This window comes from Trichoderma gamsii (assembly GCF_001481775.2).
Source record: "Trichoderma gamsii strain T6085 chromosome Unknown Scaffold_29.2, whole genome shotgun sequence".
Classification (NCBI taxonomy): domain Eukaryota; kingdom Fungi; phylum Ascomycota; class Sordariomycetes; order Hypocreales; family Hypocreaceae; genus Trichoderma; species Trichoderma gamsii.
In genome coordinates this window covers 439,730-463,327 of record NW_020171366.1, presented here as the reverse complement: position 1 = coordinate 463,327, position 23,598 = coordinate 439,730, and the positions used below count along the sequence as shown (strand labels likewise).

General features: G+C 50.8%; 8 protein-coding genes across 8 annotated transcripts; 2 read left to right on the top strand and 6 right to left on the bottom strand.

Annotated features, from left to right (window-relative positions):
* Positions 1–131: 131 nt before the first annotated feature.
* TGAM01_v207753 (autophagy protein 5) lies at positions 132–1,071 on the bottom strand (the record flags this gene model as incomplete). The annotated part of the gene is made up of 2 exons (XM_018810825.1): positions 132–608; positions 757–1,071. 2 exons carry the CDS (start codon positions 1,069–1,071, stop codon positions 132–134), a joined length of 792 nt encoding a protein of 263 aa, XP_018655965.1.
* A 1,266-nt stretch (positions 1,072–2,337) lies between these two features.
* On the bottom strand, positions 2,338–7,881 carry TGAM01_v207752 (DEAD/DEAH box helicase; the record flags this gene model as incomplete). Its single annotated transcript, XM_024550157.1, has 6 exons — positions 2,338–3,814; positions 3,868–4,680; positions 4,756–5,791; positions 5,851–7,168; positions 7,226–7,650; positions 7,716–7,881. 6 exons carry the CDS (start codon positions 7,879–7,881, stop codon positions 2,338–2,340), a joined length of 5,235 nt encoding a protein of 1,744 aa, XP_024405122.1.
* A 956-nt stretch (positions 7,882–8,837) lies between these two features.
* TGAM01_v207751 (hypothetical protein) lies at positions 8,838–10,421 on the bottom strand (the record flags this gene model as incomplete). The annotated part of the gene is made up of 1 exon (XM_018810823.1): positions 8,838–10,421. The coding sequence occupies one exon, from the start codon at positions 10,419–10,421 to the stop codon at positions 8,838–8,840; it is 1,584 nt and encodes a 527-aa protein (XP_018655963.1).
* Positions 10,422–11,046: 625 nt separating this feature from the next.
* TGAM01_v207750 (hypothetical protein) lies at positions 11,047–13,872 on the bottom strand (the record flags this gene model as incomplete). The annotated part of the gene is made up of 2 exons (XM_018810822.2): positions 11,047–13,498; positions 13,565–13,872. 2 exons carry the CDS (start codon positions 13,870–13,872, stop codon positions 11,047–11,049), a joined length of 2,760 nt encoding a protein of 919 aa, XP_018655962.2.
* A 1,792-nt stretch (positions 13,873–15,664) lies between these two features.
* TGAM01_v207748 (GAF protein) lies at positions 15,665–16,477 on the bottom strand (the record flags this gene model as incomplete). The annotated part of the gene is made up of 4 exons (XM_018810821.1): positions 15,665–15,999; positions 16,064–16,126; positions 16,289–16,397; positions 16,475–16,477. The coding sequence occupies 4 exons, from the start codon at positions 16,475–16,477 to the stop codon at positions 15,665–15,667; spliced, it is 510 nt and encodes a 169-aa protein (XP_018655961.1).
* Positions 16,478–17,813: 1,336 nt separating this feature from the next.
* On the top strand, positions 17,814–18,970 carry TGAM01_v207749 (hypothetical protein; the record flags this gene model as incomplete). The annotated part of the gene is made up of 2 exons (XM_018810820.1): positions 17,814–18,835; positions 18,916–18,970. 2 exons carry the CDS (start codon positions 17,814–17,816, stop codon positions 18,968–18,970), a joined length of 1,077 nt encoding a protein of 358 aa, XP_018655960.1.
* Positions 18,971–19,856: 886 nt separating this feature from the next.
* On the top strand, positions 19,857–20,383 carry TGAM01_v207747 (fatty acid-binding protein; the record flags this gene model as incomplete). Its single annotated transcript, XM_018810819.1, has 2 exons — positions 19,857–20,139; positions 20,220–20,383. 2 exons carry the CDS (start codon positions 19,857–19,859, stop codon positions 20,381–20,383), a joined length of 447 nt encoding a protein of 148 aa, XP_018655959.1.
* A 357-nt stretch (positions 20,384–20,740) lies between these two features.
* TGAM01_v207746 (hypothetical protein) lies at positions 20,741–22,229 on the bottom strand (the record flags this gene model as incomplete). Its single annotated transcript, XM_024550156.1, has 5 exons — positions 20,741–20,849; positions 20,938–21,203; positions 21,308–21,336; positions 21,400–21,933; positions 22,106–22,229. 5 exons carry the CDS (start codon positions 22,227–22,229, stop codon positions 20,741–20,743), a joined length of 1,062 nt encoding a protein of 353 aa, XP_024405121.1.
* Between the last annotated feature and the right edge of the window lie 1,369 nt (positions 22,230–23,598).

Here is a 23,598-nt window from a genome sequence, read left to right as displayed (position 1 = left end):
TGTCTATATTAAAAGAAAGAAGAAAAATTAATACCTGAGTCGCCAGCCCTTCATCCTAGACGCCTTGCCCGTCATAATTAACCCTCATGTAGCGCTGCGTGCAGCTAGCAGCAAGCTCAATTTCCCATTTTTCATACAACCACGACAAAGCAAAGCCAACCATCGGGATAGGCAGCCTCTCTCATCATTTCCCCCAAGGGGGCATTAAACGGAGCGGGTACCCCGTGAAGCACCACGCTCGCCAGCACAGGGTCCCGACTGCTGGGAAACAGCATGGGCATCAGGTCCTTGAGAGCCTGTCCCAGCAGCTTTGGCTTTCGGTCCGGAGTGACGACAGGGACCAAGGACTGGACGACCTTGAACGATCCAGCTTCACCGGCTGCAAGAGCAGGAGGAGAGCTGCCGCTTCCTGCATTAGGGGGAGGTGTCGAGGGGATGTAGATACGTATGGGCACATGCTTGAGGGTGGCTGGGGCGTTGAGTAGGCGGGTGTGGATTTTGGAAAATGCAACGTAGTCGTTGTCAATGACGGCGTTCCAGAGCTGGGTGGTGTGGTCCTTTGACATTTTCATGATTTGGTTGGCGTTGCCGTAGCGAACGAAGTCGGCCTGGCTTGTGGCGTGAGTATGGTTTCATGTATGGAACTTCACTAGTTGTGTACTGTGCATGAATAGAAATCAAAGTAACCAAATTAATGGTAACAAACAAGAATGGAGATGAAATGAGGCGAAAAGAAGAGGAGAATGATTTACTCACCTCTTTGACGCTGTTTAGAAAGGTATCTCCGATATCCCAGGCAATCCCATCGTCCACAACCAGCCGCCATGGCAGACTCGGCGCATACAGGTCGGCCAGCAGCCCCACGGCCAGGTTCCTCAGCTGCACATCCTCAAAATGGAAGCTGGAGCACGGAGCATCAAAAAAGGCGGAGAGGCGTGGCAGCAGCAGCGACAGGTAGCTGAAGCGGGGGACGCTGGTGATGAAGGGCGTGGTGGGCGAGGACCGGTGAGTAATGTGCAGGGGGATCTGCGTGGCCCAGAGCGTCTGGGAGATGGAGGATGGCGCGGACATGGTATACTTTGCTTTGTTTGATAGGCTCGGCGGAGGTTATGGCGGAACCATGGCGAGGAAAAAGCAAAGGCACTTTGTTGCTGTTGTGTGTGGCACGGAGCAGGGCAGAGCACAAGAGTAGCAATGCCCTCGCGTCTACCCACGATACAGTTAGAGTAGCAGTTGGCCGAGAGATGTAAAGGACACAGTGAATGATGCCACAACCAGTCCTTGGCTGGGAGGTGAAAGAGATGACGAGCGTGAGGCCAATATCCAGCAGCCGGAGCCTTATTGCGGCGGGTGGGGCTGGTGTTGAGATGCAGGCACCAAGACGGCAGGTGGGGGTTGCCGTGGCGCTTGTCTTGTTTGCTCCGCACTACTGAATGTACCGTATACCTGTGCCTGTGCCTACCTCCATCACGAGACGCGGACTTCAACTTCGCATCTTCCTCTTATCTGGTGATACTACAACATACATCTACCTATTGACAGGATGCTTTTCAAAAATCCCTCATCTCTGCGTGTTTCATCCGACCACCTGGTTTTTCACACCCTCTCAAGCCACCCATTCAAGTGAAATCAATACTCTTGCCCCTCCAAAAGATTGCCTAAACTATCGTTTTCAGCTCCTCACCGGCTGCAAGGCTCTGCTGCACGAACCTTGCTTAAATGCTACCCCAGCCTGCTAGCCGCACGGCGTGGCTGACCGATAGATGATAAGTCTTTGTTTGCTTCAGCCGCTACTGGCTCCTCCTCGTGGGATTGGCGGCTAATCATCTGCTCAGCCTGATTGTACGACGTGCCAGGTGTAAGGTGGCATCTGTGCGTCTGTGTGTGTGCTTGCAGCACTTCACTCAGAGCACAGATTGTATTATTGAGCTGGCATTCCTATGCGGAGCAATAGTCACAGTACGAAAGTCGAACAGCCTCGAGCGAGCTGGGCATCCACCCCGGTGACTACGACCATGAGACTCATGCAATTCGGCAGCCATAGTTGTCACGCGATACATATCGGATATCGCATACAGCTGAGAAGCCGTGATGAAGTCGATTCGACTCGTGGCAGCAGCCTCTATCGAATAATGGATCAATGGATCAGTGAGCAAAGAGCGAAAATATGACTTTCGGCTCAAGCCAAACGTTTACAGTCTTGTCAATTTCCCAATATAGGTACCTACATAAACTTTACAATTTCAGCTATGAACAAATGTTAACCCAGCCGTTCTCTGCCTCTCATCCATCTTCTTCTCGAGATTCTGACACAACCCCTTTAAAAACAAGACTCTTCTACGCCCACACCCGACGGAACTTGGTATCAAACTCGTCTCTCAAAATGATGAATGCCTGGAGCACTTTAAGAAGACTGCCTTTTTGATATGCTCCAGCTGTTGCATAGTCATCTTCATCCTGGCTAAACAGAGTGGCAGAGGACGGTGGCGTCTCAGTACTGCTGCCCTCTCCATTAGGATCAGAGATGGTGCCGTCATCCATAGAGACCATTTCTGCTTCACTCTCAAAGTCTTCAAAGTCTTCTTCTGAAACCATCTCATTGGCATCCATCAAAATGGTAAGACTGCTAATAATTGTAGACAGGGTGCGAGAAAATTCTTTGAGGTGAAACCACACGTCTCCTCGTCGAATACCGTTATCTCTCACCAGGACAGCCATGCTACCATGCTTGTAAAAGTCGTACAAGTAAGCGTTGAATTCCACGTCTGTATCGTGTGGCCAGATGGGGATCGATGGGATGGCTGATTCTTCCAAAAATACGTCTCCACGAACTGTCTGGCACAAATCATGAATTGTCTTGAAGTTGTCTGCATTTCCAGACAAGGCAATGAAGGGGGATCTGACCATTCTGGAAGCCTCAGAGTCGGCAGAAACCCAGTGGATTGGCTCTTCTTGGCCTACTGCTGTCTGAGTGAACGGCAACATTCGATCCCTCTTGCCTTTCAGGCTATGGCTGACGTATGACTGCACGTATCTCTTGAATATAGAGAGAGTTTCTTCATTATGTTGTAAGAGCAGACTTTCAGCGTTCTGCGGCAGTGGCGGGAGAAATATGACAGATGATGATCTTTTCGCAACCTTGACCATTCTTTTGGTGCGCTTGGCTGGTACTCGAACGAATAAATGCGACAACACTAACATCATTTCCAAAAGCACTCTGTCGCGGTTTACATGTATGTCCGAACAAAGCGCATGGAAATAACCACCAATCAAGACTGAGTGAAATGCAAATACCGCATTCTCCATAAAGTATAAGTGGCCTATTATACTGGCGAAGTTGATGGGGACGCCAGTAGCCGAAAGCAGATTCTGTCTCCGAAGGTATTCGATGGAAAACCGGACATGATGTTTGATCGACATCTCCGACTCTGGTCCGCCCAGGTATAGACGTGTCTGAGATAGCAATGATTTGACCATGTTCACTGCGAAATCGCAGTTGTCAGACCCGTGAAGTAATGAAAACAGTCGGAGAATAAGCGTTGTAGACATGGGAAACTGTCCATTGAGGCCCGGGAGCCGCGCCGACATGATTTCATATACGCGTTCTCGTGAGATTCTGCTGAACACGACATTGCCAAGAAGATCGAAGCCTCTGCGACCGGCTCGACCTGAAGCCTGCCTGAAGTTTTGAGCTGTGAGGAATACGGAATCGCCATGAAAGATGACTGTCTTGCAAGGCATGTTGATACCAAGAGCAAGCGTGCCAGTTGCAGCAACCAACCTCAAGTACCCTTTACGAAACATGACTTCGACCCTAGTACAAAATTATTAGCAGGTTGCCTTTAATATCAGTATATATTAACTCACGTTTGGCGATACTGTCGGTTCAGACTGGAATGATGTACACCGAGGCCGCGTCGGAGAGCCTCCAGCAACCAAGGTTCGACTTGGCCTCTCAGGGCCGAGATCATCTCAACCACCTCCGACATTTGCATCTTCTTCGTGTCTGCAAAATTGAACTGCTCCAACGGATCATTTGGCTTGAAGCTTTTCCAAGGACTAATGTCAGCGTTTGCCTCCTCGCGCAACTGCTCTAATTTGGAAATCCTAGAGCCGTCAATGGCGTCGCCTTTGTTTCGCTGGACCGGCTTCTTCTTCTGTTGAAGGCTTTCGGATTTTTGCCATGCCTCAAAATCTTTTAATTTCTGAGCCCACGCAGGCGATTTTTTCTTCCACTCCTTTTCGGCCTCGACTAGCCTCATGAGCATCAGCTTCATGATGAGCTCGCATCCATGGGTATCATAGTGGAATATGAGAGCGGGCAGAGCACCTTGGCTGTACAGATCGATGGCCAAGTTAAACAGGCTTTCCAAATCGTCAACGCGCTTAACGCCAACATCGGAAGGCAAAGCCTTTTCTTTAGTCCAACATGGCTCGAGTGAGCTTCTTATGTCCTGAAATGCTGAGCCTGGCCTCTCTATGATGCGCCGAAGTGCTTGTTTGAGCTCTGTCTCCCACTGAAGGACGTCCGACTTGGTTATCGTCTCGGGGAGAATGGTGGAGGGATCAGGAACCCCAAGCTTGACGATGTCTTCATCTGAAAGCACTTTCTTTATAGTCTTCCATAGATGGAGACAGTCTCTCGCCTCTAGAGAAAGGTCTTCAAGTGCTGTACGAGCCCTAAGTAAAAAAAAAAAAAAAAAAAAAAAAAATTAATAACTCCAATCTGTCCGAGTAATTCTCCATGATACATACCTCTCAGTCAAAGCTGCTACAGGATGGATAAACCTGAGACTGGTACAACAGTCTTCACCTTCGTCTAGTCCGGGAACAGGGAGCGATTGATTGCGATGCAGTCCTTGAAACGGCTCGCGCTCTTGGGGTATGTGACAAAATTTCCGGAGATCTGAATATCGCGCTGTATGCACTATAAAGTCTAGCTTCAGGCCCTTACTTCGCTGTACTTGCGACAGCCATTCTCGGAAAGGGCCAGGATTTCCGATTGTTGCCGAGAGGGCAATCACTGGACATGGAGCCGCCAGAAGCAGCTGTTCCCATACCACGCCATCGGCATCCTGGCCGATACAGTGAACTTCATCAAAGATGATTCTCTTGATACGTCTGGACCAGGCATTGGGCCCTTTGGCATTTGTTGGTGCCAATAACAATATCTGGAGCATATGCGGGACAGTCACCAATATTTGACATCCTGTTGGGTTTTGGATTCGGTAATCACGAGTGTATATGGCCCAAACGGATTTGCCTTCTTGTTTGCGGTAAGACTTGGTGAAGCGTGCTCCAACTTCGGCGGCAATCTGATTCACGAGGGCTTTGGTCGGTGCAACGTATACCAGAACCCCCTCGTCGCTCTCTTCAAGTATTTTCTTCATTGCATAGAAAGATATGAATGTTTTGCCCGCAGATGTCGGTGCAATAACAAGGAGACTGTTATCGGCATCAATTGAATCAAGGACTTTGCGCTGCCAGCCATCGGGCTCAAACGGCACCCTTTTCTTTTCGTCTGGCTGAGAGTCAAATCTTCGATCCATGTAGGGAGCCGCGTATTCGAGCTGCATCTCGCGATAGTTTGGCATGGTCTTCTTCATGCTCTTGAAAACGTCATAATTAATAATGAAAGACAGCTCTTGCGTCTGATTGCCGACTTCGAGAGCAAGAAATGGTATCGCAAGATGGTTGGTCAACTTCTGCACTGCTTGATTCACTGTCTTGGAGACTTTGGCGGTCTGTATCTCTTGAAGCCATCTCCAGATAAGCGCAACCAAGTAGGACTCTGTGTTTTCATGGGTTAGCGTGGTATCTCATGGGTTGAAATGTCTTGTTCATGCTTACTCTCTGATCTTGCATCTGGTCGGGCCTTTGCCCACAACCGCGCGAGGATATGGCAGAGATAAAGGTGCACTTCGTATCCCAATGCTGTGTTGTCGTCTTTGGTTCGATCTGTCAGGAATACCAGAGCTTTGAGATAGCGAGCAGGCAGACTGTGCTCCTTTTCAAGCTCTCGGCATGTCTTTTTCCAAAGAGCGGTGGTGTTGCCTCGCTTGGTGGAATCTTTCTGCAATCGAAGCTCCTCCGCGGCTCTCAACGCACTCTCCTTACCACCCGGCTTGTTTCCCTGCCGCCCTGGCTTCTTGAATTGAGACTTCTTATTCTCCTTGTCTTTATTCGCTTTTACAGTATTCGCAATCGCCTTTTTGTTTTTGGCATCACTTGCTGTGTCTTTCTTCACGACGATAATCTCTGGGTCAATAAGCTTTCCCCTTGCGTTTGTTAGGCTCGCAGAATATGCCACAATGCTGGCCAAAAGCGTTTGTCTTTTCTTCATAGCGAAAAAGCCAAGTCGTTCGATTCTTCTCGTTGGCAGAAGCGGCTTTGTGTTGTGCCAATGGTGGAGATCTTCAAAGACAGCTTTAAAAGATTTGTCTTGCATGCCTTGACTTTCCTTCAACTGGATATCTTGAAGGAAGTCATTGAGTACGGGATGGCTAAAGGGCAAAGCCGAGACCTGTACACCGTCCGAGTCCCTCAGAAACGGCTCTTCCTTAGAATGCATAAGGTCGGGCAGATACTCTGAGAAACTTGCACCGGCTCCTGAGCGGAAAATTGACCAAAGGTGCCGCCAAGTCTCAATGATCGGATCTGGAAGCCACTTTGCAGTCCGCAGAGTCTCAAGAATGAAGTAGAATAAGGAGCCGTCAATGGCGTCAAACAGGTCCCAGTTCTCGTCAACCACATTCAACTCGGTCATCCATTCGTCCTTTTCTAGCAATGCCCATGAAATTTGGATGACCTGGCGCAGGAATTCGGAGTCTTCAGGGTGTGAATGGCATCGCTGTGAGCCAACCCAATGCTGACGCTCAAGCAATGTACAGTGTTTGAGTACAGCAAGATGAAGGAGGAATGCCTGAACTTTCTCTTGCATGTCAAGATGTTTTCCATCTATCAAGCCATCCTTTTGCATACGAAGCAGAGAAAGGCAAGCGACTATGCCCAGACGTTCTCGAACGGTTAGATCTTGATGCTCAGTGACCAAAGTATGGACACGATCATCTTTTGGGTCAAACAATGGAGTGAATGGCGAATCCAGCTCCTTTTTGATAGGAAATGGCCTCAGTGGCGTGGGTGATCTGCTCAGTAAGGGTGCGTATGCCTGGAAAAGATGTACATTAGTACCTCAAATTCTCACTAAAAGGAAGAAAAATCTTACCTTTGAGCTCTTCCACTCTAGAGCGTTGATTATGGCTACATTCTTGCCACGCGAGATCAAGCGGCGTATAGTATACCGCAAAGCGACTGTATCCTTGACGTCGTCTGATTCGATGCCGTCATGGCACAAGACGAAATGAATAGGCAAGCCTTGAAGATACTCTTCAAACTCTGCACTGGACAACGAATCAAACTCCAAAACAGATGCCCTGGCGCCATTATCTGCGCATTTTCGCGCGTGTCTCTGAAGATGCTTGACGATGACTGTTCTCGCCAGCTGATATTTATACTCGAAGCCCGATTGGTAAGGGACGCAAAGATCTCTCAGATCTCGGAAAAAGACAACATCAAAGTCGCACCCTCTCTTCTGGAAGTTACTGAGAAATCTCTCGACAAGGTATACGGCATGTAGCAGCTGGAATCCATCTATTTGGGCAAATTGTCAGCCGCTTAAAACTCCTCTGGGGACTTGCTTCACCTCCCTTACTCACCCTGAAAATTAGCCGGCGATTCTTCAAGACAGTGCCGAATGAGCGATTCTCCATGGATGATGAATGGCTCTTTGCCGGCGATATCACCGATCAGATCAACTTTGGGGGCCCAGAGGTGGGTGTACCAGATGCGCAAGGCGTTTTCTGGGGTTTCTGGAGGATCCATGGCAGGTTGATGCAAATGATGATAGTACTGATCTCTTGATAGAAGTAGAGAAAAAGAAAAGAGAGGGCCGATATCAGAAATAGGCAAAATGTATCAGCACACTTGGATGCCTTATTCTCTAGAAGCGAATGAAGCTGGCGTAGTAGACTTTGTAGTCTTGGGTCAAGAGAAAAGCATGGAAAAAGAATGAACGAGTAAACATAGAGGTGGGGAAACAAACGAAGATAAACAAAATTTCTCTCAAGATTTCCTGAGAAATGACAGATGAGATTGAATCGAGGGGTATTGCCAGGTGGGAGGCCTACAACAACAGCTGCCTGTCTGCTGGCCGCCCACAGCAACGCCATATTATGCACGCACACGCGTTTCAGCCTCGAGGCCCAATCTCGACACTGCGACGGTATTGGCTGGATATATTTGGATTTTCTTCTTTTTTTTTCTCCGGGAGGATTTGACTATAAATTACTGCAACGTAAGCTTGGCTTTAGACCTCCTGTTTCTTCTACCACCGCCGAGGTAGCAATGCTCAAATACCTACAGGGCGTCTTAGTTGTAAAGACGCATGTACAACCTGCCATATCTACTAGCTGCTTGTAAATAAAAAGGTATAGCTCCGATCATGTGTTCATCCATATATGCTATCTATCCGCCAGAAAATCAATCAGCTAGATCAGATAAAAGCTATTTCCCAGCCTTTAATGCTCTACAATCGCTTCTTGGTCAAATGTAGAAAAGACTTGACCTCTTTACTTGCTCAATATCTTCACATTGCATTAACGTATCTATAAGCTCGATAGAACAAAATAATACAACCAAAAAAGTCCCAAATTTTGATATATACGAACAGTCACTCTTTTAACCTTTTGAGAATGATGCCGCCCAAAAAACGCCAGACAATTACCAAAAATGCTTCCAACCGCCTCTCGTCCCTCCTCGCCTCACACAAGTTCTTATGTTCATACCGCACTCATCATTAAGCTCTCCAACATGCCTCCACTCTGACAAGCTATCTGCGCCCTCTCAACTTCGAGCTTGACTCTCTTATGCAGAGTCCTAAAGCCCTGATGCAGCTCCGCTGACGCACCAACGTACTCGGCATACAGATCCAGCAGCTGAACACCGACTTCCACGCAGATGCTCACGTAGCGAGGGTCGCAAATGTGTCCGCATACCCATTTCAACACTGGCTCTACGCTCTGCTCGTCGCGGTTCTCCAGCGCATCTCGAATGGCGCTGCGATGACGAAGCGCAAGCAGCAGTGTTAGGACGTTGAGGGGAGAGTACTCGGGTGATGAACGGTCAATGACCTGGTCGAGGGCCTTGGAATAGCGGGCGTGGCGAAGGTCAGCTTGCCACGGTCTCTCCTTCTTCTTAGTAGGACGGCCCTGGTTGGCAATGACAACGTCGGCGCTCTCGCCGAGCAGGTCGAGACGCTTGGTGGCTTCGACACGGCGTTTGCGCTTCTGCTTTTGCGCATCGAGGGAGTCGATTGTGCCGGCAACGAGCGCCTGCATTTCCTTCTCGCGCTCACGCTGGCGGGTGGCCTCGGTACCAGTAAGTCGTGTGCGAACGCTGAGCACGCCGGACTGCATGCCGACTGCGAGATGGCGATCGTCGTCTGAGGAATCGTTGGAGGGGATGACGCAGACTGACAGAATGGGGGCTTGGTACTTCATGCTATTCACAACGTTCCATCCTGTCGTTTCAAACATCTTGACATGGCCTTCTAAACTACCGGTGACGAGACGGCGGCCACCAGAGGCAAGGCTCATGGAAGTAACTGTCTTTTGGTGATTTGTGATGAGATGTAGTGGTCGTGCAGCGACCAGATCGAGGACGCTAACAGCGTTGCCAGCGGCCGCCAAGACGGTCGTTCCAGTCGGCAGAGGAAGCACACTCTCGACGGGGGCAGCGTGCTTGAACGTCATAACGGCAGAGTTGTTGCCCGTTCGCGGATCCCACAGCTTGACCGTGGAGTCGTAACTTCCAGACACCACCATGTTCGCCATCGTGCCCGGCATAAAGCTTCCAGTCCGCACGTAATCCGAATGGCCCACAAACGTGCTCGTCGGCTCGCTGCTGGGCAAATCCCACAGCCTAACCGTCTTGTCGTCGCTCGTACTCAACAGAGTGGTCAGTTCCACGGGCGAGAACTTGGTCGTCCACACGGGCTGCTTGTGATCCAGCCACGTCCTCAGGATAGCCCGCGATCCCACGTCAAACACCTGTATCCTGCCCGTATCGTCTCCCGCCACCAGGACGCGGCCGTCCCGGCGAATCTCTCCGCTTCGTGCCACATCACTAAACCGAGTGATTGTCTTGAGCAGCTTCCGGCTGCGGGTCGAGTAGATCTGCACACGGGTGCCCGTCGTCACGGCAAAAGAATCGCTGTTGCTTGACACGTGCGTGATGGGGAAATTGGTCGGCGAAGGAATCAAAAGAGGATTCTTAAACGATTTCCAGTAACGCTGCTCTGCCGTCATGGGCGCGGGGCCAGACACGAGCTTGACCCTCGGCAGGGGCGCCACTTGGGAGGCCATTGTGATTTATCTCTTCGACCGACCGAGATTTTACCGCAGACGCTTTGAAATGATGATGTTTTATGGTTGCAAAGTTGCTGTTTTGTTGGTTGATCACGATCCTTTGTCCCTCCGAAACTCGATTGACAGACGGTCGAAATAGCAGTGCAGTGAGGTTGGCAGCTAGGCTCGATTTTTTTTTTCTGCCAGCGATAAGCAAGCATTAGGCGATTAGATAAGATTCAATGGCGGAAAAGATACCGCGGGGCGAGTGAAGTCATGCCTAATAAGGACTAGCTCAAGTCTATAGGCTCCAAATGATAAGTACATACCTACTACCTCAGCAACGGCATACAGCATCTCTTATATGAAGATGTCTTTAAACCCAGGAAACGTTGCAATATTTTAGCCATCAATTGTATTCATTTCCTAAGTACCCATGCCAACACATGACTTCATACATAAACCCATCTCATCAGAACACATGAAAGAAAAGGAAATGAGAGGAAAGAAAGAAAGAAAACCAAATGTCATCCTATATCGCAGATAATTGCAAAAACGCCATTCCTAAATTTCTCCCAATACCGATTGATATGATTTCGATTCCATCCAATACTCATACAAAACAGTTAATAGATCAAAATGGTTAGTATCCACCTCGGCGTCTTGAACGCCCCGTGCCAATGTCAATCGACTGCATTTCCTGAATCAGAGCCATATCTTCTGCTCCTCCGTTGGCGCCACTCATGATGGGGAGTGGCACCTTGGCTGGAATAGGGGGTCCTTGATTGCCGCCGTTGTATTTGGGCGCATAATTGTCGTTTGGATAATCCCACGCGCCAGCACGTGATCGAGATGAACCGTATTGATTTGGTCCAACCTGAAAGTTATCTGGCGCAATAGATGCGAGGGGGTTCGGCGCCGACGTTGTTGGCCCCATTGAGTGGCGCATAGCTTTCTTTTGCAGTCGCTGTCGTCCACCTTGCGCCGGGGGAGGAGCACGAGACCCCTCTGTAAATCCGTAGGCGTTAGATGGTACTACCGCCTGCGAAGTTCTCGCCATGCTAATTCGTAGAGGTCGTCGGCCGCTAGGAGGCATTGGCTGCGCTCCGGAGAGAGCTGGTCTTGCTCGCACGGGCTCTTGAGAAGAAGGCTTTGGCTCGGGCTCAGGAGCCCAAGATTCTACTGGTAGATGATCTGATGGATCGATTTCTCGACCATCAGGGGTCACAATTTTGGAGGGAGGGTCCGACGCATCAACTCCTGGGGATCCATCTCTTGAAGATGCCCCTGGGTTGAATGCATCGTAGGAGTCAGGGCCAAAAGGAATGTCAGAATGTCTCCTATGGTCAGAACGAAGGGGGGCAGGGCTGACCGACTTGCGTCGGATCCTGTGTTGGGGATTAGGGGAAGGATCTCGATATCCCTGAGCCTGCGCCTGCGCCTGCGGATCCGGCCCACCGGAATAGTTACCCGATCTTCGCCTGTCGTATGATTCATACGCCTGCGGTGACGTACCATATGGCGGTTCATGTGAGGGCGGCGGCGGCTCACTTCCATGGCGACTTCGAATAGAAGCGTGTACCATTTGATTGTTGTTGTATTGGCCATCGTGGCGTCTTTCTTCATATGCTCTGTTGGACATCTCCTGAGCCATGGTAGGGTCTACCCCAGGAGCCAACGAGGGTGGCAAAGCAGGCAGCCCGTAGCTTGGAGAGCTCTGGATATAGGTAGTCTCGTACTCGCGCTGTTGACTAGGGCTAGGTCGTTGGCTTTGACTGCTATAATTATACTGAGAAATCTGTCCAGGGCTCTCGGTATAGTCTCTAGTCGACATGGGAGATACCGAATCTTGATTCCGGGGTTGCTCTTGATACATTGGATAGGCCCCAGGAGATTGGCCCATATAACCAGGAGATCCTCCCGGAGAGTGGCTGAGCTTCGTGGATGCGGGGATCGGGGCGTTGTTGAAAACCTCGTCCAGCGGGACGATTCTCGAACTGTTGCGGCGATCCCTATTCCGCATGGAACCGGTTGGTGATTCTGGGACGTCCTCTACAGTGGGTTGCATGGAGCGATATTGAGCGTCGTAGGCATCGTAGGAGTTAAGTGGCTCGTATGTAATAGCTCTTTGGATAGGCGGCTGTGCCACCATGGTCGGGTCGTAAGCTCGGAACTGTGGGCGGCCAGGATAACTTGGGGTAGAGTTTCTATGAGCCTCGTTCTTCAAAACATCAGATCTCATGGATACGGGTGGAACGCCCCTCTGCGGCGATTCATCCCCTCTCCGCTGCATGCGTTCTTGGCTGTTGCTATGCCGTGACCGGTGAGCCGGTGGCGGAGGAGCTGCTTGGCGGGGTTCGCCAAGAGGAGAGAATGGTGCGGCATCATCTGATGGAGTCATATCATAAGGCTCACTCGAAAGCGAGTAGCCGCTACCGCGGGGATCTTGCTGTTGATATGGTGAGACGGGTATCTTTTGGCTGTAGCCTTCTCTCTCTCTCGTGTATGAGTCCTGCCGTGTCGGGCGAGGCTGGCGAGGCCCCTCAACACGGCCTGAGCCAGAATGACTGGGTGAATGAGAAAAATGGTCTGCATGACGGGATCGAGTGCTCCCGTGCGGAGTACCGTACTCGGCAGTTTCGTGAAGAGAGGTTGTAGAACCGTATGGTGAGTGTGAGCTAATCTTGCCAGGAGAACGGTGAGGAGACTGATAGTCTGATGGAGATGGAACATTGGCGGTAACTTCGCCAGTGACAGGATCGGTCGGCAGAGGACGCCTTTTCACAGGCTCCTTGCGCTTAGGTGGTGAGCCCTCATGCTCGGCACCCATAGACTGCCTTGCTCTGGCAGCAGGCTTGTCGGGTTTGGGGCGAGAGTCGTAGAACGTGATCTCGAGTCGGATTTCCCCCGCATACTTGCCGCGGCATGTCAAAGTCTGCCATACGTCGTTCTGGCCTCCTCCAGCAATAATGATGCCCTTGAGATCGATCCAAGCCTCTCCAATGAGATCCGTCTTCTTGTCGTCAGTGAAGACGGAGACCTTGAGCTGGTAGTAGTCGGCCGAATCATGCACTGTAAATCGCAGCTCTTGGTCCCTACGGAAACAAAGTCAGCGAGCGCTCCTTGGCCCAGAGAGCACCGGATAGGCTAGGAAAGCTTACCATTTGGGAGTCTGTCCGCCTCTGACATCCGTCGCCGTCTTCTTGGCCTCTTTGCCGAGTCTTGCGGCGCAGTAGGGATCCTGCTTGCCTATGGTCTTGCGGTTGGGTAGGTTCTTTGCGCGGTCGACAACGGCGACGAGGGTGCCAATGATAGGCCCGTCAACACTCATGTCGGCGAAGAGTCCTGCCGTGTGCGGGCCATTCACGGCAAACTGTTTGGAGGCGGCAGACATGACTATGGTAGGTTGAAGCAGGCTCGCAAGAGCGCTGCCGCGAGTGCTTCTTGAGTGCAGGTTGGAGACATCCATGTTATTTGTTTACATCGGCTGAAAGGCAGGTATGCTAGCGTATGGCGATCAGCGACGCTCGGGATTGGGCGCCACCATTAAACTTTTGCGAGAGGCTGGGTCAGACGATGACGACAGCAAAGACGATGCAACGGGACAGAATCAGCCGTCAATAGGGAAAACGTCAGAATAGACAAAAAAAAAGAGAGAGAGAGAGAGAAAGAGGCGAAGAGAAGAGAGAAAATAGCCGCATGCTAGTCTATGCCATGGCAATGCAGAAGTTTAAAAGAAGAGGCTTGTGCCGCAGTCGGAAAGTTATTCTAAGGTACCTAACACCTGTGCTACTAAACTAGCGACCGCCAAGGGAGCTGCACAGCGCTCAGCTTTGTTGATGCAGCGGGCCTGCCAGGGCCTGCAGCGGTGCTTTGCGTGCGCCCGTGGTTGGGGGCAGGAAATAAAGGAAAAAAGGGATGCCGTACGCAAGTGGTGCTTGGCGCCACAGCTGCACGTCGTGGGTTTCAGGGCTGCGAGAGGCTCCGAAAAGAGGCTGCGTCCACCCTTTGATTTCAGGATGAGTGATCCCTTTGATGACGATGGAGGCTCGCTGGGTGGCTGGATGCTATCAAAATCGAGGTGGCTGGAGCGGCTACTGCAAGGGCACTAGACGCGCTGAAGACCTCACTGGCTTAAAGCTTGTTTGGCGCTGTGGGCTAGTGGCCCGGGTGCTGTGTCTCAGCCCCGCCCAGCGTCTCATTAGCAGCGTGGACTGGAGGCGGTGCCCTGTCAACGGAGGCTCCTTGTGCTCTGGCTGAGACCAGTAACCAGAGATGACGATCGATCGGCAAGATCAAAGGGCCTCTGGCCGCCCTGCATTGCCGGATGCACATGGCATTGAAGGTCTGGTCTCACCAGACGAGCTTTGTTTTGTGTTGCAGCTTCAGCTAGTGCAGCTCTCCAGCCTGAGCCTTCTGCAGCACTGCAGGCGCCGCGCACAGTGCACACGTACCTACAACCTACATGTAATCACCACTTTCACTCTCGCTCGCATCCTCTTGCTCTACAGGTACGCACCGAATATCTCTCTTCTCCAAAACCCAGCCCAGCAGCTGACGTCGCCCTGCCATCCAGGCCAAGCCGCCAAAAATATCCCGTCTTGCACACAAACGCGATCAAATCAGGCAACTCTTCTCCGTAACGGCCGCCGAGAGTGGACTTGGGGCACCGCATCTCCCTCGCTGCGCATCTCAGGAGGCGTCAGCAGCGGGTACGGGCAGCGTCTTTGTTCTTGATTTTCGGCCCCCACATCCTTGTCACGTATCCGTGCTAGCATCCGTTTCCTCAGATTGCGGATCGGGATATATTTTTCTAGACCTAAACGCAGTCCCTCCCTGTTGATAGACGGTGTACATAGTCCGACCGTACCACTGATATATAAGGGGAGACGCCAGACTAGCGGTCACAGTTTCGCTTGCTTTGGGTAAGGGGACTCGTGCTTCGAGAATTATATTCTCCAGGACGGTAGGTACTAGTGCTATGCAACAGTACAACTACCAGGGTCTGTATTCATGTAGCTTGTAAGAGCATTGGCAAATGGCAAGTAGGATGCTGACTAGCAGATCCTCATCGCCAATCGTGTCGATTTACCTACGGTAGATACGAGGTAGCACGTCACGCAACCAAGAGTCTTTCCGATGCAATGAGACTCGATCGTGGCTGAGTAGGCTCTTCTCACGCAAACAGCGATTCATCGATGTCCGAATGCACGTAATGCTAAGGGAGCACAACTTTTGAAGACTTTCTTTATACGTAACGTCTACCAATCACATCCCTTGGCCAGAAGCTCCGCAAGCTGCTCCAGGTTCTTCTTGTCCGTCTCGTCAAATCCATTCAGGACGGCGCAGTCAACGTCAATGATTGCGACGACTCTATCGCCCGATACGATGGGAACCACAATCTCGCTCTTGCTCTCGCTGTCACACGCAATGTGGCCGGGGAACTTCTCCACATCCTCGACTAGTTGCGTGGTCTTGGTGGCGGCAGCAGCACCGCATACGCCTCGTCCAAAGGGGATCGTCTGGCAGGCAACTTTGCCCTGGAATGGTCCCAGAATGAGCTGGTCCTGTTTCGTGGGATCCAGCACATAGAATCCTAGAATGAAGCAATAAACAAGAAGTCCTGGGATACACAGATAAAGCGTATCAACGTCACTTACCTGCCCAGTTTACTTCATTGCTTGGGGCGCCAAGCGACTTGTAGGCATGCCATAGTAGTGAGGCTGCGTTGGACAGGTTACTAGTAGAAGCCGCCTCGTGTCAATACGATGAGGGCCATGTATGAGATGCTCTACTCCTTTGATGTGATGCCGATCACCTACCAGACCTGTTACCATCTGTTAGTCGTCGTCGACGCGGTGAAGAGGAGAATTAAGGAGATTGACGAACCCAGTTGCGTTGACCGTAAAAGAGCCCTTCGGCCTGCAACAGCACCTGCTCATAGGCATCATCCTTGGTGACGCCCTCGGCAAAGTTGGACGCATCGGCGTGGACCTGCGGCATTCAGGTGAGCATAACCAACCTCCCTTTCTCCATCTTGCTGCTCGCTAGCACCGGGACCCTCAACGAACCATGGCTCCTTTTATTCCCTTGTGTTTCTCTTTAATCCCTGGCGACAATAAGAACCTTTTTCGTCCTTGGCGTCTGTCAAATCTCCTATTCAATCTCACAGATCGGTAACTGCTGGCCGGTTTTCTCGAAGGGATGTGGAAAAAGCGATGAGTGAGTTGACTGATTAGTCACCGAAAACTTCGAGATGGGAACCCACTCAGCAAGACTCGGCACAGCGAGTCAGTGGATGGCAATTGACGCCATCGGAACTACCCGGTGGAGACTTTGTGTCTTAAGAATCGCATTTTTGGCGCGGATAGCGAAAGGAGAGTTTCGGCTTTATAACATAAAGGGCAAAACTGCTACATTCTATGGTCGATATCGAGTTCGTTGCTATGAAAAGAGGCCACTTTCTTATCCGATGGGCTACATGTACATAACTTGTACGCTAGACCAATCCACGAACCACTCGAAACAGCGCCGCCGCTCTTTCTAACTTACTGCCGAATCATCTTTCTGACACGTCGCTATTCTAGAAATATGTATGGAGCCCAAAAGGGATGTCAACGGTGATCAACTCTCAGTTTCTTGCGAGACGAATGCGGTGAGCAAGCGCCCACTTCAAACTGGAGAAGCAAGCCGCATCGCTTAGCAGGAAAGCCCGGAACATGATTCCCCGGGCCTCCATCGGTATAAATCTGGATTCGGCGCTTAGAAGTCGATCCCGAGGTGGACGTATATTGTTCTCGGAGCTCTGAATAGCCACGACAAGTGTATAGGCATGCCTACTACCATCCCAATGACACAATCTCAATATCAACTCTAGACGCTTATATACATAGGTATTTTTTTCCCTGTATACAATCAGTACTATCAATCTACTATAGGCTTCTGCATACTGTACACATATCTACCAGCATGAGAAGAATTACTGAGTGGCCTCTGTAAGTCTAGGTCGAGATACAAAGTGCCAGACATCTATACGTCATACATCACTCTACCTCTGTAAGCTGCAAATAAACTTAGAGAAAATGCTCGTAGGGTACTAAGATATAGCGGTTGCTATTCATTTTCTACATACTAGTATTTGAGCAGTTGGCTTCGACGTATTACAGCACCTTGAAGAGGGCAGTGTGCCAGATTCGTGCCTGAACAGGCAACTAGATTTTAGCAGCTGGTAAAACACCGGCATCAATCTATGACACGACAATCTATGACACGAGCCTTCTTCTAGTCCATCTGCGTCCTGCAACGCAATTCTCATTCAATCAGACGTTTACAGACATGATAGCGGATCCTCATAAATTCTTTTCAATTTGTTCGTGATTTGACGGTGTCGGTGGCAGGCCAGTTGGTGCGATGAGTTATCGAGTCACGCAGCGATGCGGCTTAACAGCGCAAAAAACATGGCTCTTCAGCCCTCAGCTCCTCGCCGCGCAGGCGCGAGCCCTGCACACCAGCCCAGCTGCATATCAAACAAAAGCTGCTGCCCCTACAAGAGCTGTCACCCCTACTGTTAACAAGGGCTTTCGTCCCACTTCCAAGCCGCAGAAGCCTATAAACGCGGCTGTTAACCCTCCTGCTTCAACTCGTCCTCCGCCGCTGGAAACCGTTGAACCCCAGTCATCAAAGATCAAGTACTACTTCAAGCTGGGCAAAGCCTATGTCATCTTTTTCAAGGATGGCGTGAAAGCCATCATGGCGAACCGCAGGCTGGTCAACGAAAAAGTCAAGGCCTTGCCAAACGAGGAGCGGCCATCAATGTTCAAGCCGCACCATATTCCCAGCACATTCTCACGCGCAGACTGGGTGCTGTTATGGCGAACGAGACACGATCTGATACGACTGCCCCTCTTCGCCCTGTTCTTTCTCATTGCTGAGGATCTAACACCTATTTTGGTCATCTTCTTGCCCGGAATCTTGCCTTATACATGCCGATTTCCGAGACTTCTAAGCATCACACGAGAAAAAGCTGAGCAGCGACGTAAAGCTGCTTTCAACGAGCTGGAGAGCCGGCACCCTCATGGTGCGCCGAGTCCCGGACTCACAAAGGGCGTGGCACATCGACACCTCCTCAAGTCTTTGGATCTCTCAGGGAGGATGTGGGATCGCCTAGGATTCACTCCCCCAGGCATGTGGGCTATCAAGGGCAGACTGCGCATGATATTCCTGGAAATCGACGACCAGCGGCTACTCCAAGATGGAGGTCCCTTGGGCCTTGAAATTGAGGAGCTACGACTGGCCTGTTCTGACCGTGGCATCAATATTCTGGGCAAGAGTGAGACGGAGCTCAAGACGAAACTTGGCGACTGGCTACGGTTGACGGCGGCCGAGGACTTGGGAGAGCGGAGGCGACGCATGGCGACGTTGCTGCTAACGAGGTATGTACTACTGTACTCCCCTTTTTCTTTTGCCCAAAAAATTATGCTCAAGCGTGGAATATCCTACTAACATATTGTAGACCTGAGAATTGGCCTCAGCAACGCGATTTCGCTGTCCCCGAGTGGGAGCTATAAATGTGATACTACCATCTTTGCCAGAGACACTGGATCCTGGGAAAGACTCGGTAAAGGCCCGGTCTTGCACGCATGTCCTGCTACAGCGCGTATGACGACCCTCTCAGCTGCTATGCTCATCACTCTTCCATTTGAACTGTGTATATATAGAGTCTTCTTATTGCATCTGTTGATCGCGGTTCTGAGGTTGTATATATTGAATGTATTTTTACGGCGATTGGAGTTGGATCTTAGATGGCGCATCGATCTCACCTCAACATCCGCGGTTCGCAGCACACCTACGCTTCTCCTCTCAGCCCAGTCCTTCAGTCACATGAAGTGTAAAATGAACAAAAGATTCAATTGATCGTCCTAATGCGCTCGGCTATGCTGTTTCTGAATTACTACCACGTGCAAGATCCGGGGCCCCGAGCATGCGCCACCCGGGGTAAGCCCCCCACGTAAGATGAAGAGATGCCCAGAATGCAGCAATTGGAAAGGGTCGTGTAAACTCGAGCAGACGATGAGCTTCAGAGGGGAACTCCAGATTGCTTCGTCCACGTAGATCCCCTTCTTTTAGACTTCTTCGATCTAGGGCCAGCAGCTAGCCACTTTATCGGTTCATCTCTTACAAACATGTGCTGTCGAGAGGACCAAGTACAAGGACTAAGTCCCAACAAAGCAATTGAGCGCCGGAAATGATGATGTCAGCAAATTCGGCCGAGGCTCGCATCACATGTCCGCTCCATCAGACGCATCCATCCATTCCGGCTAATACTGAGCCAACTACCTGTCACATATTAAACCAAATCTCTTTCCTCTTTCTTCCTTGAACTTATTCAAAAATCGCAACTCGTATACCCTCCCTCCAGCTCCCTCTTTGCCTCTCAATAGCTTCTCGCCCACCATGTCTCTCAAGAACGGTAAGCCCATTCATTCCCAGCCAATAGCTCAAAAGACTAATCTGTTGCGCGCGCGCGCTGCCACAGACGCTTTCCCTTCCTCCGAGGCCTTCGAGGCCATCAACGCCGCTCTTAGCAGCGACGAAGCCGGCCGCAAGGACGCCATCAAGAACGGCAAGGCTGTCTTTGCCTTCACCCTCAAGAACAAGGCGGGCGAGACGGCCAGCTGGCACATTGACCTCAAGGACAAGGGCACCGTTGAGGCTGGCCTTCCCGAGAACGCCAACGGTATGGGCTTCCTCCGACATGACATTTGCAACATCCGTTTCTTTATTGGACACCCGCATGCTAACTTTGGCTCTCTCTAGTCACTCTGTCCCTCTCCGACGAGGATTTCGGCAAGCTCGTTACCGGCAAGGCCAATGCCCAGCGTCTCTTCATGTCTGGCAAGCTAAAGGTCAAGGGCGACGTCATGAAGGCCACCAAGATGGAGCCCATCCTGAAGAAGGCTCAGACCAAGGCCAAGTTGTAAAGGCTGCGATATACGAAAACAGAAAGAAAGAAACAAACAAAAACAAACAACATACTAAACGGCATTGATTTTGTTTTATTAATGTATCATACCATCATTGTTTAAAGCTGCAGCCACAGCTATCACTGATACGCTGTTTGTTTGCTACTTGCCCGCTGCATGAGCTAGGAGGAGGAAATTGATTTTACTATATATATATATACATATATATATATAGGTGGTGCCTTATGAATGTCGGCATAGACGAGAATACCATACTCGGCTGGATGCGCTTCCAGCTAGAAATTTAAAACCCTTTTGAGCCACTCTTTTGCAAAGTGATTGACTTTTATTCAAACATACTGCTCGCTCATGCGTCTAGAAACGAGCTGCAACCTTGCGAATAGCCTCCTTGGCTTCCTCACGTACCTCACGTACAATCTCACCCGCAGGCTGCACCTTAGTCACCAGTCCAATACCGGCACCTCTATAAGACATATCAAAACTCATCAGCTACAGTATCTCTTCAAATGCCACAATTCTGACAACCGGGAAAGAGGGAAAATAAAACTTACGCCCAAGTATTAATCATCTTCTCGCTCACTCCAGGAGGATAGTCATCCTTCAAGCTCTTACGACAGTCTTCAAACGACGCCCCGGCGAGATACTTTTCGTGGATGGGACCAACGACGGCTCTCCCGTCGTAAAGCGAGCCCCAGAGATCAGAATCGGCAATCTTGTCGTTGAAGGTGGACTTGAGCGTCGAGAGGGCGCCGTCAACGGCATCGAGGACGATCTTCTTGCGGAATTCGGGGAGGATGCTTTCTTTAGCAACGATGAACTATAGAGCATTCTGTTAGCTTACAGCGTGTCTGGCATCGACGAGGTTTTTGGCTGTCTCTTGTTCCTCTTTCGAAAAGCGTATGTCGCAAGGGGGTTACAGACTCTTGTACCAATAACAACACCATCCGCTTCTATAATTTGCGTTAGCACATCGCATCTCATCGTATATATAATTTGAGAGAAAGTCAACTCACCGAGCGTCAGCATAGCCGCCACACCCTTTCCATTCGTAATCCCCCCCGTCGCAAAAACTGCAACATCATACCCCCCCTCATCCACCAACTTCCTCGTCTCAGCCAGCAGCGGCACCACGCCCATCCCTCTCACGTACTGATGCCCTCCCGCGTCCGTCCCCTGCGCAACCACCACATCCGCGCCATCATCAATAGCCTCCTTCGCGGCCGTCACATTGCCCACCTGGATAAACACCCGCGGCGGCGTCTCAAGCTCCTTTAGCAACCGGACAATCTCCCTCTGCGGCCTGATGCTCTCGTGCGGCGCAAAGAGCCACACCGCGGCGGGCTTGTGCTTCTGGATGATGGGCAGGGTCGAGAACTCGAAGTCGACGACGGACTTGTGGCAGGTGAGGAAGCCGGCGCCGATGCGGAGGTGGCCGGAGGGCGTCGTGGCGTCGTCGCCGAGGAGCTGGCGGATCTTGATGAACTCGGCGTCGAGCCGGACGACTTGGGATGAGTTTTCGCTGAGATCTGCGATGCAGCCCAAGAAGCCTATCAAGTTGGATGTTAGTATTTATCTTGAAAGTTCATTTTCCTTGTCCGTCTTTTCAATTTCTTTTTTTTTTTTTTTTTTTTTTTTTTTTTCCATTTTCTTTTGTTCTCATCTTGTGTTGTGACGTCGTTGCCGAGCTTGACGCATGTAAGGATATCATCGGATACCTACCTAAACCACCAGCCTTGGTCACTTCAGCAGCGAGTTCTGGACTAACAGGGCCCGCCATGGGCGCACTCGCAATTACGGGAGTCTGCAGCCATGGAAACCATTCCAAAACTTGTGAGGTAGACATATCTGTAGCTGCATATACTTCTACCTATACTTCTGCCTCATAGGTACGCAAATAGACAAAATATGAGTTTATTGTTGACTTTGGTTGTAAAGAGCAGACAGTTTCAAACAACTCAGTTATGAGATGGGGGGAAACACGTATATTTATAATATATAAGCTCAAGCACCGGAGATGCTCAATCTGTTGATTAGATTGATTGTGGCTTCCTAAGGTTCGAATTGATTCCTAGGGCTTATTAGTCAACGCAAAGGAGTTGGCGTGCAGCATAACATAAGGTGCCACCATATACCAGTCTTGGCAAGACGCCAATATGAGAGGCTGTGTTGAGATGTACTCCAAATTATCCATAACTCATTATATTGCTTGGTTTTTTGCCATCTTTTAGTAAAACAAATAATCAGACTACTTATACTTTTATTTAATTCCTCTTTCTACTCTCTGTCATTCAGCTGAGGCGGCTTGTTGCCCAAGATGTCGTCAATCTCGGCTAAAATTTCCGGCGTCAACTTGTCCACAACCTCCAACGCCTTGATGTTCTCATACACCTGCTCGGGGCTGCTGGCGCCAGTAATGGCAGAGCTCACATTGTCGTTCTTGAGCACCCAGGCCAGCGCCACAGCAGCCTGCTTGACGCCCAGCCGCTCGGCAATGGGCTCCAGCTTGTTGACGCGGTTGATAATCTCCTGCCAGGCCTCCTTGCCGGTGCGCTTCCAGTAGCCGGCGATGAAGGGCACCTCGGTCTGGGCGAAGCGCGAGTCGTCGGGAATGCCGTTCTTGTACTTGCCGGACAGGATGCCCTGGTACAGCGGCGAGAAGACGGTCAGGCCCAGGCCGTGCTGGCGGTACAGGAACTGGTAGTCGCCCTCGACCTTTGTGCGGTTGAGCATGTTGTAGGCGGGCTGCTCCATCAGCGGTCCGATCAGGCCCAGCCGGTCGGCCACGCGCCACGCCTCCGCGATCTCGACGCCGGTCCACTCCGAGGTGCCCCAGTAGAAGGCCTTGCCGGAGTCGATGATGTGGTTGAAGGCGCGGACGGTCTCCTCCATGGGCGTCTTGCGGTCGGGACGGTGGGCGTAGATGAGGTCGACGTACTCGAGGTCCAGGCGCTTCAGGGAGGCGTTGACGCCCTCGACAATGTGCTTTCGGGAGAGGCCCAGGTTGTTGACGGGGTTCTTGCCAAATGCACCACCCCAGTAGATCTTTATTGGACAATTAGTAACAGATTCTCCCGGACGTGAACTTCCCCTCGACTTCTTCAAGTACCTTTGTGGAAATGACCAAGTCATTGCGGTTCCAGCCGTACTTCTTGATGGCCTCGCCCATGACAATCTCGGACTCGCCGCCGGCATAGGCTTCGGCGCAGTCAAAG